At 55.5% G+C, this 12,189-nt stretch overlaps 5 protein-coding genes across 5 annotated transcripts; 2 read left to right on the top strand and 3 right to left on the bottom strand.

The window, feature by feature from the left end:
- Positions 1-121: 121 nt before the first annotated feature.
- On the top strand, positions 122-801 carry FA10DRAFT_304292 (hypothetical protein). The gene is made up of 2 exons (XM_025525338.1): positions 122-437; positions 500-801. The coding sequence occupies exons 1-2, from the start codon at positions 132-134 to the stop codon at positions 791-793; spliced, it is 600 nt and encodes a 199-aa protein (XP_025374731.1). The 5' UTR covers positions 122-131; the 3' UTR covers positions 794-801.
- An 829-nt stretch (positions 802-1,630) lies between these two features.
- FA10DRAFT_188234 (hypothetical protein) lies at positions 1,631-2,848 on the bottom strand. Its single transcript, XM_025518352.1, has one exon. The coding sequence runs from the start codon at positions 2,658-2,660 to the stop codon at positions 1,668-1,670; it is 993 nt and encodes a 330-aa protein (XP_025374730.1). The 5' UTR covers positions 2,661-2,848; the 3' UTR covers positions 1,631-1,667.
- A 761-nt stretch (positions 2,849-3,609) lies between these two features.
- On the top strand, positions 3,610-5,707 carry FA10DRAFT_256050 (hypothetical protein). Its single transcript, XM_025519795.1, has 3 exons — positions 3,610-5,024; positions 5,099-5,414; positions 5,478-5,707. The coding sequence occupies exons 1-3, from the start codon at positions 3,692-3,694 to the stop codon at positions 5,521-5,523; spliced, it is 1,695 nt and encodes a 564-aa protein (XP_025374729.1). The 5' UTR covers positions 3,610-3,691; the 3' UTR covers positions 5,524-5,707.
- On the bottom strand, positions 5,701-8,628 carry FA10DRAFT_256048 (hypothetical protein). Its single transcript, XM_025519794.1, has 10 exons — positions 7,720-8,628; positions 7,528-7,651; positions 7,105-7,461; positions 6,758-7,049; positions 6,582-6,680; positions 6,439-6,524; positions 6,290-6,376; positions 6,113-6,231; positions 5,926-6,057; positions 5,701-5,864 (listed from the first exon to the last, which is right to left on the bottom strand). The coding sequence occupies exons 1-10, from the start codon at positions 8,527-8,529 to the stop codon at positions 5,850-5,852; spliced, it is 2,121 nt and encodes a 706-aa protein (XP_025374728.1). The 5' UTR covers positions 8,530-8,628; the 3' UTR covers positions 5,701-5,849.
- Positions 8,629-8,837: 209 nt separating this feature from the next.
- FA10DRAFT_304288 (hypothetical protein) lies at positions 8,838-12,141 on the bottom strand. The gene is made up of 2 exons (XM_025525337.1): positions 11,180-12,141; positions 8,838-11,112 (listed from the first exon to the last, which is right to left on the bottom strand). Exons 1-2 carry the CDS (start codon positions 11,990-11,992, stop codon positions 8,929-8,931), a joined length of 2,997 nt encoding a protein of 998 aa, XP_025374727.1. The 5' UTR covers positions 11,993-12,141; the 3' UTR covers positions 8,838-8,928.
- Positions 12,142-12,189: the final 48 nt, after the last annotated feature.

Here is a 12,189-nt window from a genome sequence, read left to right as displayed (position 1 = left end):
GGACGGAGGCGAACAAGCCGGTGACCAAATTTCCGTCACACGTGATTCTTATCCGTCACCAGTCAATCCGTTCCGGTCACCTCCATCTTAAGAGTCTTCCTACGATTAGGTGGAGCGAAGACGACCGAGCGATGGGCCTGCTTCGTGCTTCTGCAGCACCACTGACAGGAGCGGCGCTGGCCGGCTTGCTGCTCTACACGTGTCGCGAGTCGCTTTCGCAAAGGACTCACGAGCTGACGTCAAGCCTTCACCTCTCATCGCGGAGCCTTCGCCGACTGGCCGAAGTGGACGATGACGCTCTTCGAAAGTCACCATTTGGCAAGCAGATCCAGCAGGATCTACAAGAAAGCGAAGAGGAGTTGCTGGCAAGAATCAGGAGCGCGTATCACGCACCATCGAAGCCCTCGCTGGTCGAAGAGGTCAAGTCGCGGTGGAATGTGAGTAGTCACTTCCCTTGTTATCCTGAAGCAGGGGCTCAATCGGTCCACACCTTCGAAAGGAGCATCTTCTTGCTCTGACCAAGACAATGTCCGAAACGGACCTGGACATGGTCATTGAAGGAACCTCGTCGACTTTCCGTTCCCTCTATGCCCGGCTCACCGGTGCCCCTCTTCCTGTGACGTCGACTGCGTCGTCAATTCGGGATCGACTCACAGGAATCACCCACACTGCCGTTGCAGCTTCTTCCTCAGAGCCCCCTGCCACGCTACGCGACCCTATTGCTCCCCACTACGATTCCCGGCTCGACGCCAGTAACACTTATTACCTGGGGCAGGGGGTCAGTCTGCGGTGATTGTCGCTACGAGTCTCCGCACGTCAACCTGCAAAGGCAATGATATAGACAAAATCAAGAATATTTGTCCGTGTGATGAAGGAATAATCGTCTTCTTTCGGGTGCTGAAGGAGATGGAAGACCAAGTACTGGCCCTGGAACGTGCACCGTAGGCTCATCTTAAGGAGAGAGGTGCCCGCTTGCGCATTGCTCTGGTGCACGTCAAATGCGCACCACTACGCGCAAGTCTTACGTGCAAGTCTGCATCGTGGACACACTTCTCTCTTGTTAATTTGTCAAACTTCGGGCTTGTCGATCATGCAGCTCCGCATGTGCAACTTGGCATGCGAGAAGAAGACAAGAGTGAAGCAGCATCCTCGGGTCACCAATTTGAGCGAAGCGGTACTGGCGTGCCGTTTGTGCCCACACGCACCACGCACTGAAGCTCGTAATCTCACCATTGCGCATGGGGAGTTCGAATGTGCACCCGTCTTCGGGGCAGCAGTTGGAAGCGGGCCGCGCACGCTGTGCAAACCCCACCGCGCAGAGCACTGCTCGCCATTGGCTCGTACATTGCCTCTTTTTCTGGACCTGAACCCTCATCAAATCACCGACATCGTCATATCCTGAAAAGCTCTCTCAGTCAGGCAGCCCTTTCCTTTGTGCATGTCATGCACCTTCGCTTCGAAAAGCTCGATAAGCATGCCTTCATCCATCATTCTACAAGGAGTAATAGAATGAAGCGGAGTCTTTCTTCAGAGCAAGGAAACAGCCCACATATATTTACAGTATTAAAGGAGAGGTGTAATGAATACAGCTGAACGCAAAGCTGGACGTCGATCGAGAAAAAGGGTATTGGTATAGTAGCAGGTCGTATCGGCTGACAGTCACCTCTTTAGGTAGCCGCGGTGGGCACATTGATGGACTTGTTGATCTCGAATCCTGAGTGAATGTCGCTGTTGAGGTCCAAAGTAGAAACGTTTACGTTCACTGCTTGACGGTATCCACATCTTGCATTAACCGTGAGGATTACGTCGTTGCGACGGGCACATTCGAGCAGGCGGAAAAAGTGCTCTCCTAGTTCTTTGTAAAGTTTTGCCATCTCCAAAGTCGTCTTCTCGACTTCCGCTTCATGAAACTGTTGCAGTGTAGCACCTCCGGCTGCTGAAGCAGTCGGAACTCCAATAAGGATGCCTGCGTTGTAGTTGGGTACCCAGTGGAAAAAGTGCATACCCCGAATGGCGGGAAAGAAGCCTTCTACACCAGCTCCAACGAGACCACCCAGCGAACCCAAGGCGGTACTACGTACGCATCCGTTGTACCAAGAATGTTTGGTCCGCGGGAGATAGTATGACTCCATCGCAGTGTTGACGTAGGTTGGCAATGGGGGAGCCTCTACTCCTTCCTCGGGCTTCCTGACACTGGTATCAGCTCTTGGCGAGACGGAGATCTTGTACCTCAGAACAAATTTGAGCTTCTCTCCTCCTGCCACCTCAAAAATCTTGAAAGCAGCGTTGCAGTTGGAGTCGAGTTCGAAAGTATCACCCCCAGACTGAGGTCTGTTCTCACGGATCGAGGTGACGTACGTCTCCAGATCTTTGCCTATGGTCTCCAATATGACTTTTCGGTATGTTTGCTGAGCATCGGCGGGTCGTGTCGGTATATAGAGAATGTCGTCTGCATTGGCGATGTTGTGTACCACCCTGCCTGTGAGCCCTCCGATAGCTGCAGAGGATACGTTTACACCAATAATTGAAGGAAGCAACGGGGCTGTCGCTGCCAATCCAGCTAGTACAGTGGCAGCTAATCCAGCTGCGCCTGTTCCGACGCTGATAGCCAAAAATCGCTTATCCCAGAGTGTCTTTCTCTGGAGCTGACTGTCGTTCATTGTAGCGAGAGGTGTATTAGATGAGAAAGTTGGAATGTTTGTGATGCTGATACGAAGGGCGTGGTGGATATGAGCGCTCGAGTAGAAAGCAGGGAGTAGAGAGATGTTGGACGAATTGATCTGAGCAGCAGAAAGAGGCACTTTTTATACCTAAACGATGATGCGTTCTCTTCCCCCTCCTCACCCTTTTGCGACTCGATTTGGAGGTAGGAGCCTGATTTTGCCTACGGTTTTCTTACCTCGAGGACCATCGTGAACGATGACGTAGAGCACGATGACGTAGAGTACAATACGCCTAAGTCATCTCGTGGGTGATACCATGAACAGTGATCATCCTCTGTTCTGTTTCTTGCACGTCGTCTTCTTGTACGGCAAAAATGCTGTCTAAGTCATCGTCCACGAGCGTTGATGCAGACATGTATCACCCCTTGAAATCGTCCGCCGGCGTTCACACTCTGCGTCATCGCTTGTGGACGATGCCAGACGGCGCTTTTGCCGTACTGGAAAGCAGAGGATCACGTCGACTGCGTCATCACTGACCAAGGGTCACCCAAGGAGTTGTAGACAAGCCGCTATATGACAGACCCGATTTGTTTAAAAATGCGCTCTAAATGACGGCATAGTGCAACACTGAGCAACTGCCTTCAACTACCGGTACCTAAATAATTGACCTGAACGCGTAGGAACATTAAATTAGAGGCTTTGGAGGTGATCTCTCCGGAGTTTTGTTGATGCGTGCATTTCTTTTCATTGTCTTTTCATTCTAAAAGTTGGTGGCAGATCTGTTGTTTAGAGGAGAACAACACAATTTAGGACATTGTCTAAAACATAGGACCGAGTGCCACATGGGTTTCCCAAGTTCAAATATGCACGTGCTTTGTCCCGCGGAGATGGACCGGGCCCAGCTCGTAACCCTTTAGCGCCCGTGCGCTGCACCAAGGCTAGACGCGACCTTATGAAATCAGAAGAAGAGGTTATGACTCCTGCCTCCGCCGCCTCCTCCTCCTACTCCTTCTCCTTACCGACCAGCCATGACGCAGACGACGACGAACTCTGTGTGCGTCTTCTGTGGGTCCTCGCCAGGTCTGAAGCCGGCGTACATGGACGTGGCGACGGACCTTGGGAGGGCAATCGCACAAGCAGACTGGACGCTGGTGTACGGTGGAGGTGCCAAGGGATGCATGGGTGCCGTTTCGGCTGGGGCGTCCGCCTCGGGAGGCCACGTCGTCGGTGTCATCCCTCGGGTCATGGCGAGCAAGCCTATGCCAAAGGGTCATCCTGCGGCTGCTGCAGCTCCTGCAGCAGCGTCTACCGAAGGCCAGGGCCCCGTGGTCGCCAACCCGGACCCCGGGGCGGGCCGCGTCGAGACCATCATCGTCCAAGACATGCACGAGCGCAAGGCGCTAATGGCCAAACGCAGCGGCCTTGGCTTTGTTGGTCTCCCCGGCGGCTTCGGCACTTTCGAAGAAGTCATGGAGATGGTGACATGGACCCAGCTGGGGATCCACCGCAAGCCCGTCGTACTCATCAATGTTGCCGGATTCTGGTCCCCCGTCCGAGCGCTGATTGGAAACGCCGTTAGCGATGGATTCATCCCGGGCGTCAACTCCAACCTTGTTTCTTTTGTGGAGGAAGCAGACGCTCAAAGAGCAGGAGGGTGGGGCAAGGCCACTTTGGAAGAGGTGCAGCGCTCCAACGAGCGTCTCAAGAATCGGGCCGATGCGGGCTACTGGGACTGGAACGAGAGCAAGGAGGCTTCAGGTCAGAAACCGCAAGCTCTGGCAGATACGAGCGTAGAGCAGAGATCTGTCGACGTCCGCAGCCTGACATACGCTTTCAACAAGGAAGACCAGAACAACCCCCCAGCCCTCGAGGATTGCAACTTGGCCCTCACTCGAGGCTCACGCTGTCTCCTGATTGGGGCAAACGGAGCGGGCAAGTCGACACTGCTGCGCCTGCTCGCCGGCAAGCGGCTTCCTTCGCAAGGCTCCCACATCCTCGTCTTTGGCAAGGATGTCTTCCACGATGCGCCCCGCGGTATCACCTACCTCGGTACAGAATGGGCCATGAACCCCGTCGTACGAAGCGACATTCTCGTTTCGACCTTCCTCGACAGCGTCGGAGGTTACCGCCACAAGGAGCGCAGAGACAAGCTGCTGGACATTCTCGATGTCGACACGCAGTGGCGAATGCACGCCATTAGCGATGGCGAGAGGAGAAGGGTACAGCTGACGATGGGCCTCATGGAGCCATGGGACCTGCTTCTGCTCGACGAAGTCACCGTCGATCTCGATGTCCAGGTCCGTGCCGACCTCCTCAGCTTCCTCACAGAAGAGACGAAGACTCGTGGCGCGACCATCATCTGTAAGTCTCGAGTTCTATTTCCGATCGAGAGAAAGCCAATGAACGGATGATTGACTCTTGAGTACGTCCATCAGACGCAACACACATCTTCGACGGCCTTCAGACTTTCCCTACGCACGTCGTTCACATGCGTCACGGCACCACGACAACTGGAGAACCTATCTCATGGCCACCAAGCCGGAGCGACCCGCAAGCTGCTTCCCTGCCCCCCCAGGCATTCGACCAAGCGAGCGGCAAAGATGACTCCGACGACGCTTCGCAGCTTCTCTCGACAGCTCTGGCCTGGTTGAGGGAGGACAAGGTCGTCCGTCTGGAGAGGGAGCGGACGAGCGGGAAAGGTCCCACGCGAGGTGCAAAGGCTGCGCAACAGGATCAAGAGACGGACTCAGAGTGAGTTGATGAGCTGATTCCGAACCTCAGCCCGACGAGAAGCTCACTGTCCTCTTGGCGCAGACGGTTCTATAGCAAGTATGACTACTCACAAAACACCACACGATGATGGCAACGTAGAGAGCCGTTGTCACCATATTAGATAGACCTAGAAGATCAACTCTTCACAGACTAGTCAAAAGGTTTGCTTGTCCCTGTCAGATACTCTCCATTCAACATCGAGGTCAGCATCGCTTTGGAGCTTCCCCCGTTTGCAATAGTAGTAGACGTCAACCCCAAGCGAATAGACGGAGTATCGTATCTCATTCGTAGGCAATTCGTGTTCTCTCCTTCTCTGAGAGAATTTGGTCGTGAAGAGCAAGGTATCGAAGGGAAGAAAGGGGGAGAAGATTGCGTGAAACGGTATCCTTGGGAATGATGAAGAGGTGAAAACATCTAGAAGTCGAGTCTCTGTGACGGAAGGCAGCTATCAGCAACGAATCCCGATGGAGCAGAAGCCGTCAAGACTCACAATGAGAAAGAGGAGCATGTCCATGAGGACTCTGACGCTAGTCCACATGACGCTCGTCATGAGTTCCGGGTAGGCGCGCATCTCGTCAAGGCCAAGATTTGTCACATCGACGTCGAGAGCGACAAGGCAGATCTGGTATGAGGCTCAGATCAGGAGACGGCATTTCAAGAAATATCAAAGGACCCACCTGGCGCGCGAAGAATGAAGAGACGAGCTCAGAAGCCCAGATGGCGAGCGAACCTAGCATCGTCAGCTTGTAGTTGTACGGATCTCTTTGGTCGTCAAAGGCGAAGAATGGGTACATGTCTGCAAAGGCAGGTTGGCATTAGTGACGGCATCGACCAGACCTGACGCATAGACTCACTGTGATTTGGACCGAAGTGCAGAATTGAGACCCAACCGAGGAAGGCCAGCATCGTCGTGTTCTGAGCCAGGTTACGCAGATAGAAGGCTGTAGATCATGATCAGCCACCAGTTCTTATCGTATGCGTCGAGGAGGCATCAGCTACTCACATAGGCCTACGCTCTCGACATACTCCTCATAGGACTTTGGTTGAGGGTTGAAGTACTGTGTGATAGCGTGACAGAACCGTGTCATGCTGTCCATCCGCGTATCAGCATGATGAGGGGGGAATTGACCGCAGCTAGCTACGCACCTGAATGGATACCAAATGCACACCCAGAAGGAGCTGAGCAGCTGGATGAGAGCGAACTGGTCGAAGCTGCGCAGACGAGCAAAGAGGTTTCGATAGAAGCTAGACAACAGAGAAAGATAAGCCTATCGATCTTCTCTCGAAAGAGAAGTTGCCCCTGGGTGAGGTCGCCCACTCACATGAAATAGACGAGGAAGTAGTAATACTTTACTACGAACAAAAGAGCCCTCGAGCGCACCTTTTCCTCGAGAATCCAGTGACTGAGGAGCATCAGGACATTGACATTGACGGTCCAGAAGGCCACATAGGCTGTACCGTCAAGGCCAGTGTGAGGCAACGTCGAAAGATAGACGCTGGCATAACCCTGGCCGACGAGGAGCGCGACCAAGGCGATCCCGATTGTCGCCATGAACCATAGGAAGCGAATGTAGGAAGCCGGGATGCGAACGGCCAGCTGTCGGTCCAAGAAGGCTGATCACATTTCTTCAGCTTCAAGTGGGAGACCGAAACAGAAAATTCCACTCACTCTTTTGCGTGTCCGTCAAGCTATGCCTATACGTCTGCCTGCCGCTCCTCCGAAGTCCAGCAAAGCACACGAGCGCGGGCATCGCCATCGTCGCGAAAGCCAGCCCGACCCAGGGCGTCTTCCTCTGCCACTCAATCTCATTGTCGTCGTCCCTGTCAACTTCTCCGGCGGAGTCCGACTGTATGAACGCGAACCAATCGCCCACAGAGGGGAGCGAGTCGAGGCCGAGACGATGCATTGCGTAACCCGTAAAGATTGAAAGAAGCCAGAAGGCCAAGTACGACTTCCTGGCGCCAAGAGCTGCGGGCCACCAGTTGAGGCGGTAGAGAGAAAAGAGCTGGGTGATGTAGATGAGGCCTGCATTTATGCATGAGAAGAGGTCCTGAGCGACCAACAATTGTGGCTATTGAGACGTTGACTCACCTATGGCGCAGTAGAGACCATAGTAGAAGATGAGAAAGAACCAGAAGTGGGCATTTGCTTCGCTTCCGTTATCATGCTCCCTTCGGCTGCCTTTCGGGAATGGCATGGCGCACCAGATCCACACCTGGAAGAGAGGAAAATTGAGTTCATCGGCGATATGGAGGATGTCCGTAAGGTTCCATGTCAACCTACTATCAGACTCGGCACTATTGCGAGCACCGTCCAACGCTTTATCCAGCTATCGAGCCAGGCATCAACCGTCTCTGCGCTAGGTCTGAACGCCTCTCTCCATCGAGGTAGGGCCGTCGACGATGAAGAACCTGCGCCACCAAAGAGGGACGTCGTGCTGCTGCTTCCGATTCTGTCCTTTCTAGGTCTAGGTACTCTGGCCGGGAGAAGAGGCTCCGACTCGTCATCGAGCCACGGCGAACCGGAGCTTAGAGGGCCAGCGGTGAGGTCGGGTGTGCCACCGAGCAGCGCTTTCGCCTTGCCATTGCCCTTTGAGGTGGCCGCACTTCCACCAATTCCTCTTAGCGCTCCGAAACCCCCTCGATGAGGTCCTCTCGTTGTCCCCGGCAGCCCAGCGCCGTACTTTCTCGACGAAGGCCCTGCTGTTGATGCTGTCGCTGCCGAGGCTTGGCCGTGGCCGTGCTGTCTGCGAAGGATGCTACCCAACGACGACAGCTCCCCACCCTTTGCGGCTGCACCAGCACCCGCGCCCGGCGCCAACTTGCCCTTCCAGGCACGGGTCAGTCGACTCGATCCCACGGCCGACTTGCCCTTGCTTCCTGCTCCTCCTCCCACCCCTGCTGCGCCTGTAAATACGTCCCGCTTGGCCGTCTTTCGCCCGATCCCAACAACACCACCACCGCTGCCGCTGCCACCTGGCGTCCTTGTCGCTATGCCGTCTGTCGCTGATAGTGGCCCACCCGCCGCGGCCGTCCGCGGAGGGTCGTCGTGCTGCGACCAGTCGTCGTGGCCTGACGACATTGGCGAGAACATCCTGCCTTTCGTAAGGCGGGCTCCTCCTCTCTCCAGCGGGACGCAGAGGGCGGTGAAAGCAGAAGTCTTTTCCTGGCTTGATGCTTGCAAAGGGGGACAGGAGAGCGGCGCGGCAGGCGTCCCGGACAAGCCTTATTTGTTTTTGTCGTCTCAGGAGGGACGTGCATGTGAATAGAACTAAGAAAAACAAGACTTATTGGTTGACAAGCTCAGAATGTGCGTGGCCCTCTTTTCATCGACGGTAAGCGAGAAAGACGACAGCATCGTAGGCTTGCGAGAGCCAGGAGACGCCAAGGGAGTCAACAGAGCGCATGCTTGATGGATGATGATTTGGATGAAGCAGAGAGAAAAAGGACAAGTAAATGAAAGAAAGGCACTTAAGAAGGATGCGTCTATAATTTACACATGATGGGGTCGTTTCAGCGGTGCTGGGTCGCTTGTTGGTGGCGAATGAGCCGTGGCCGGGGCAGGAAGCAAGCTCTGCAAAGCATTGATCCTCTGGGCTTTCCACTCGAGGCCTTCGACGGCTTCGAGGACATGCTCGGCGAGGATGCGTCTCCTCGTTCGACTCATGCTGGGTTCCATGAGCTTCAGCTCGTCGGCCAGCTCGCAGTAGAGCATACGATGATGGATGAATTCGTCGACGTGCTCGGTGATGAGTCGCTGTAGCAGCTTGAGCTGTCGCGTACTGAGCCGAGAAGCGGTAGAGACGTTGGCTCCTTCTGCCTCGGCAGCCTCCAAAAAGGACTGCAGCATCAACTCCTCCTCTGCGTTTGACGCTGCTTCCTGCCCCTTTGACATTTGATCGCGGGCCCTGTGCTTGCGTGCTTCCCTTCTCTTTTCCGTTTTGCGCTTGCTTGTGCACACTGTGCAATGATTCACGTCATGTTGCAGTGCGCTGCCGCTCTCCACCTCGTGCTTGCTGCCCCCTTCTCCTAGATGCTCACTTCGAGCATCTTTACCCAGGCGCGAAGCCCCGAGGGCTTCGAAAGCCTTTTCAGCTCGGGTATGAGCTTGCGCAGCGATGTCCTCTTCGCCTCGATCTTGTCCAACGGAGGGTGGACGGGTCTGACTGGGTCTTGCGGTCTCGTCAGGATCCTCATCCTCATCCATCAGGGTATGCTCAGCGACGCCTGGGCTGGAGTGCCTGAGATGCTCTGGCTCGTCCTCTTCCTCGGACACCAGAAACTCAGCAGTGGTGCCTCGGTACACGGGTTCCGATGTTGGTTCCCGTGCTTGTGTGCTATTTCGGAAGCCCCTTGTAAAGGGCGAGCTGGCGTCATGACTGCTGAATCTGCTAGCTTGCAGGTCGGCCTTGCTATGTTGCTCAAAGTGAGCCCGCCGTTCTCCAGAAGATCGTCGCTCGCCCGAAGAGCATCGCTTGTGAGAGACGATGCTCCCGCCGTCCTGTACTCCTTCATCGGCATCGTTGCCGTCGCCTTGCTCGACAATAGATCGGAGGCGCTGAACCTCGTGGGCGACCTTATCCACTTGCCTCCTGAGAGCATCGAGCTCCCCATCTTCGGCGTACGCGGTAGTCGCATGTGCTCTTCGCGGACCTGCCGAGCCCTTCCTTGGTGAAGAGAAGGCCTGACGCTGCGAAGCCCTCTGAGCTTTTTGTTGCTCCTTTCGCGCCCTTTCCAGACGCTGCTCCGACTCCTCCCTCTGCTCGTTCCGAAGCTCCTCCATTGCAGCTCGGTAGTGCACGAGGTCGGCGTTGAGCCGGGCGATATGCTCACTCATTTTCTGCACCTTGAACTCTACCCCTTCGTCGTCCCTCTGAGCCATCTTGCGCTTCGTCGGCGAGCTCTGTGTATGCATATCTCCCTCTGCTGCGTCCCGTCGTCGACGTCCCTTTGGCGCACCTTCGCCGTTCCGCCACGCGCTGAACTCACCCCGAAGGTTTTGCACCTCCTCGACGCACATGCTTTGTCCCGCTTCTACCTCTTCGACCCTCTTTTGTGTCTTGTCCAAGTCTTCTTCAATGTGCTTGACGTAGAAGGCCAGATCACTAAATTCCTTGGCTCGAGCCTCGACCTTGGCCGCATATCGATTGCGCATCGATTCGGCATCGACTGGCCGATGATGCACACCAACGATGGTCTTGACTGGCGACTCGAGGGCCGACGTCATACCGGTCAGATCAGGAAGGAAGGTGCCTGCCTGCGAGGCTCCCTTTCCCATCCTCTGGCCCGAAGGAAGTTTCAACGAGGGGGAATTGCCGTCCACAAAGCCAAGCGCATGGCGCTGTCGCTCCCTCTGCTTGTGCGCATCTGAACCGAAAGCACCGTCGACAAGGGTACGGCCGCTGCTGTTCGTCTTAGCAGATCCATCGCTAACTTTTCTCAGCCCATGCCGGTCGTTGGGCCCGGGTGCATAGCCGCTGCCGTTGCTGCCATCATTCTCTTGGTCATCAGAGACCCGTGCCCCTTCGAGCTCCTTTCCGAGCGCGCGAACAGCATCCTCAAAGTGACTCTGCGAGCTGGGACCGCGGCTGAGCTGATCGTGACGAAGCTTTGGCGCCGGGCTAGGACTCGCATGAAGTCCCTTCTTGTTCTGTTTAAATGCTGCAGGTGAGCCATACTGGAAGTCGATCAACTACTTCGTCAGCGCCAATTGAGGCAGGAAGCTGACAGAGGATGACACTAACCTTTGCACTTGCTCGTCCGTAGCCCATTGCCTGATCAAGCTCGTCCAGTGCCCAGACATCGAGCACCGGTCTCGTTGAAGGGTTCCGTGTCCCAACCATGCTACCTCCGAGGGGTGTGGCTGCGAGGCCGGCATGATTACCCGTGGATGCGACACTTGGCATGGCCGTGGTTCCACGTCGGGCGGCCTTGAAGGGCGAGGCGCTCGTGGCCGTGCTTGCGTTGCTTTCGCTCTCGCTCTCGCTCGCCCCAGACGACGAAGACAGAGCTGCTGACACAGTGGTCCGCTTCGAGCTGCTCAACACTGGACGAGCAGCACCTCGCGAAGTCGGAGGAAAAGGGAGAGCATCCGATCGCAATCGGTTGTGACGAGCTGCTGTTGCCGGCGAGGGGTGTATGTACTGATGGCTCGAGAGGTGATGCTGTGCACCAGGGTGGTTGAGACCACTGTATGATCCGCTGGGTCTGTGGTGGCCTCGTCCCACGCCTGGAATGAAGCTGTCATCACCATCATCTCTTATAGCACCCATTTGTCCGCCAAAGTCATCTACTGCGGTCCCTTGATCAGTGCTTAGCGTGACATCCATGTCGTCGTGCCGCCCAAGTACTTCCGGACGAAGCAGCTCTTGGCCGACTATATTCTTCCCTTGTTCGCCAAACCCTTGCCTACGGAGATTCGAAGGAAGCGTCGATTTGAAGGGCATCGGCATACTGTTGCGAGCGTCGGCAGCATCCTCGACCATGTCGGAAACGGAAGTGGACATAGTGAAGTCGGCGCGGGGCACCGATGGCGCCGACCTCGCCTGATGTGACATGAGACCCCCTCCACTTGTGCGTACGTCGGGTCAGATTCGCTAGGTTGCACTTCTATGCGGATGTTGACGGAGGTGCACAGAGAATGTTAAGAGCAACGAGCAAGTAGACGAGGGGAGCAGAGCAAGGGAGGCGGAGGAGAGCGAGCAGAAGGCCTGCTTGATAAATCGAAAAGTGTTGCTTTGCGCGCGGCTTGATG

This window comes from Acaromyces ingoldii, assembly GCF_003144295.1.
Source record: "Acaromyces ingoldii strain MCA 4198 unplaced genomic scaffold FA10scaffold_7, whole genome shotgun sequence".
Taxonomy (NCBI): domain Eukaryota; kingdom Fungi; phylum Basidiomycota; class Exobasidiomycetes; order Exobasidiales; family Cryptobasidiaceae; genus Acaromyces; species Acaromyces ingoldii.
Note: the sequence above shows the minus strand (reverse complement) of the source record. Positions and strands in the feature narration are given on the sequence as shown.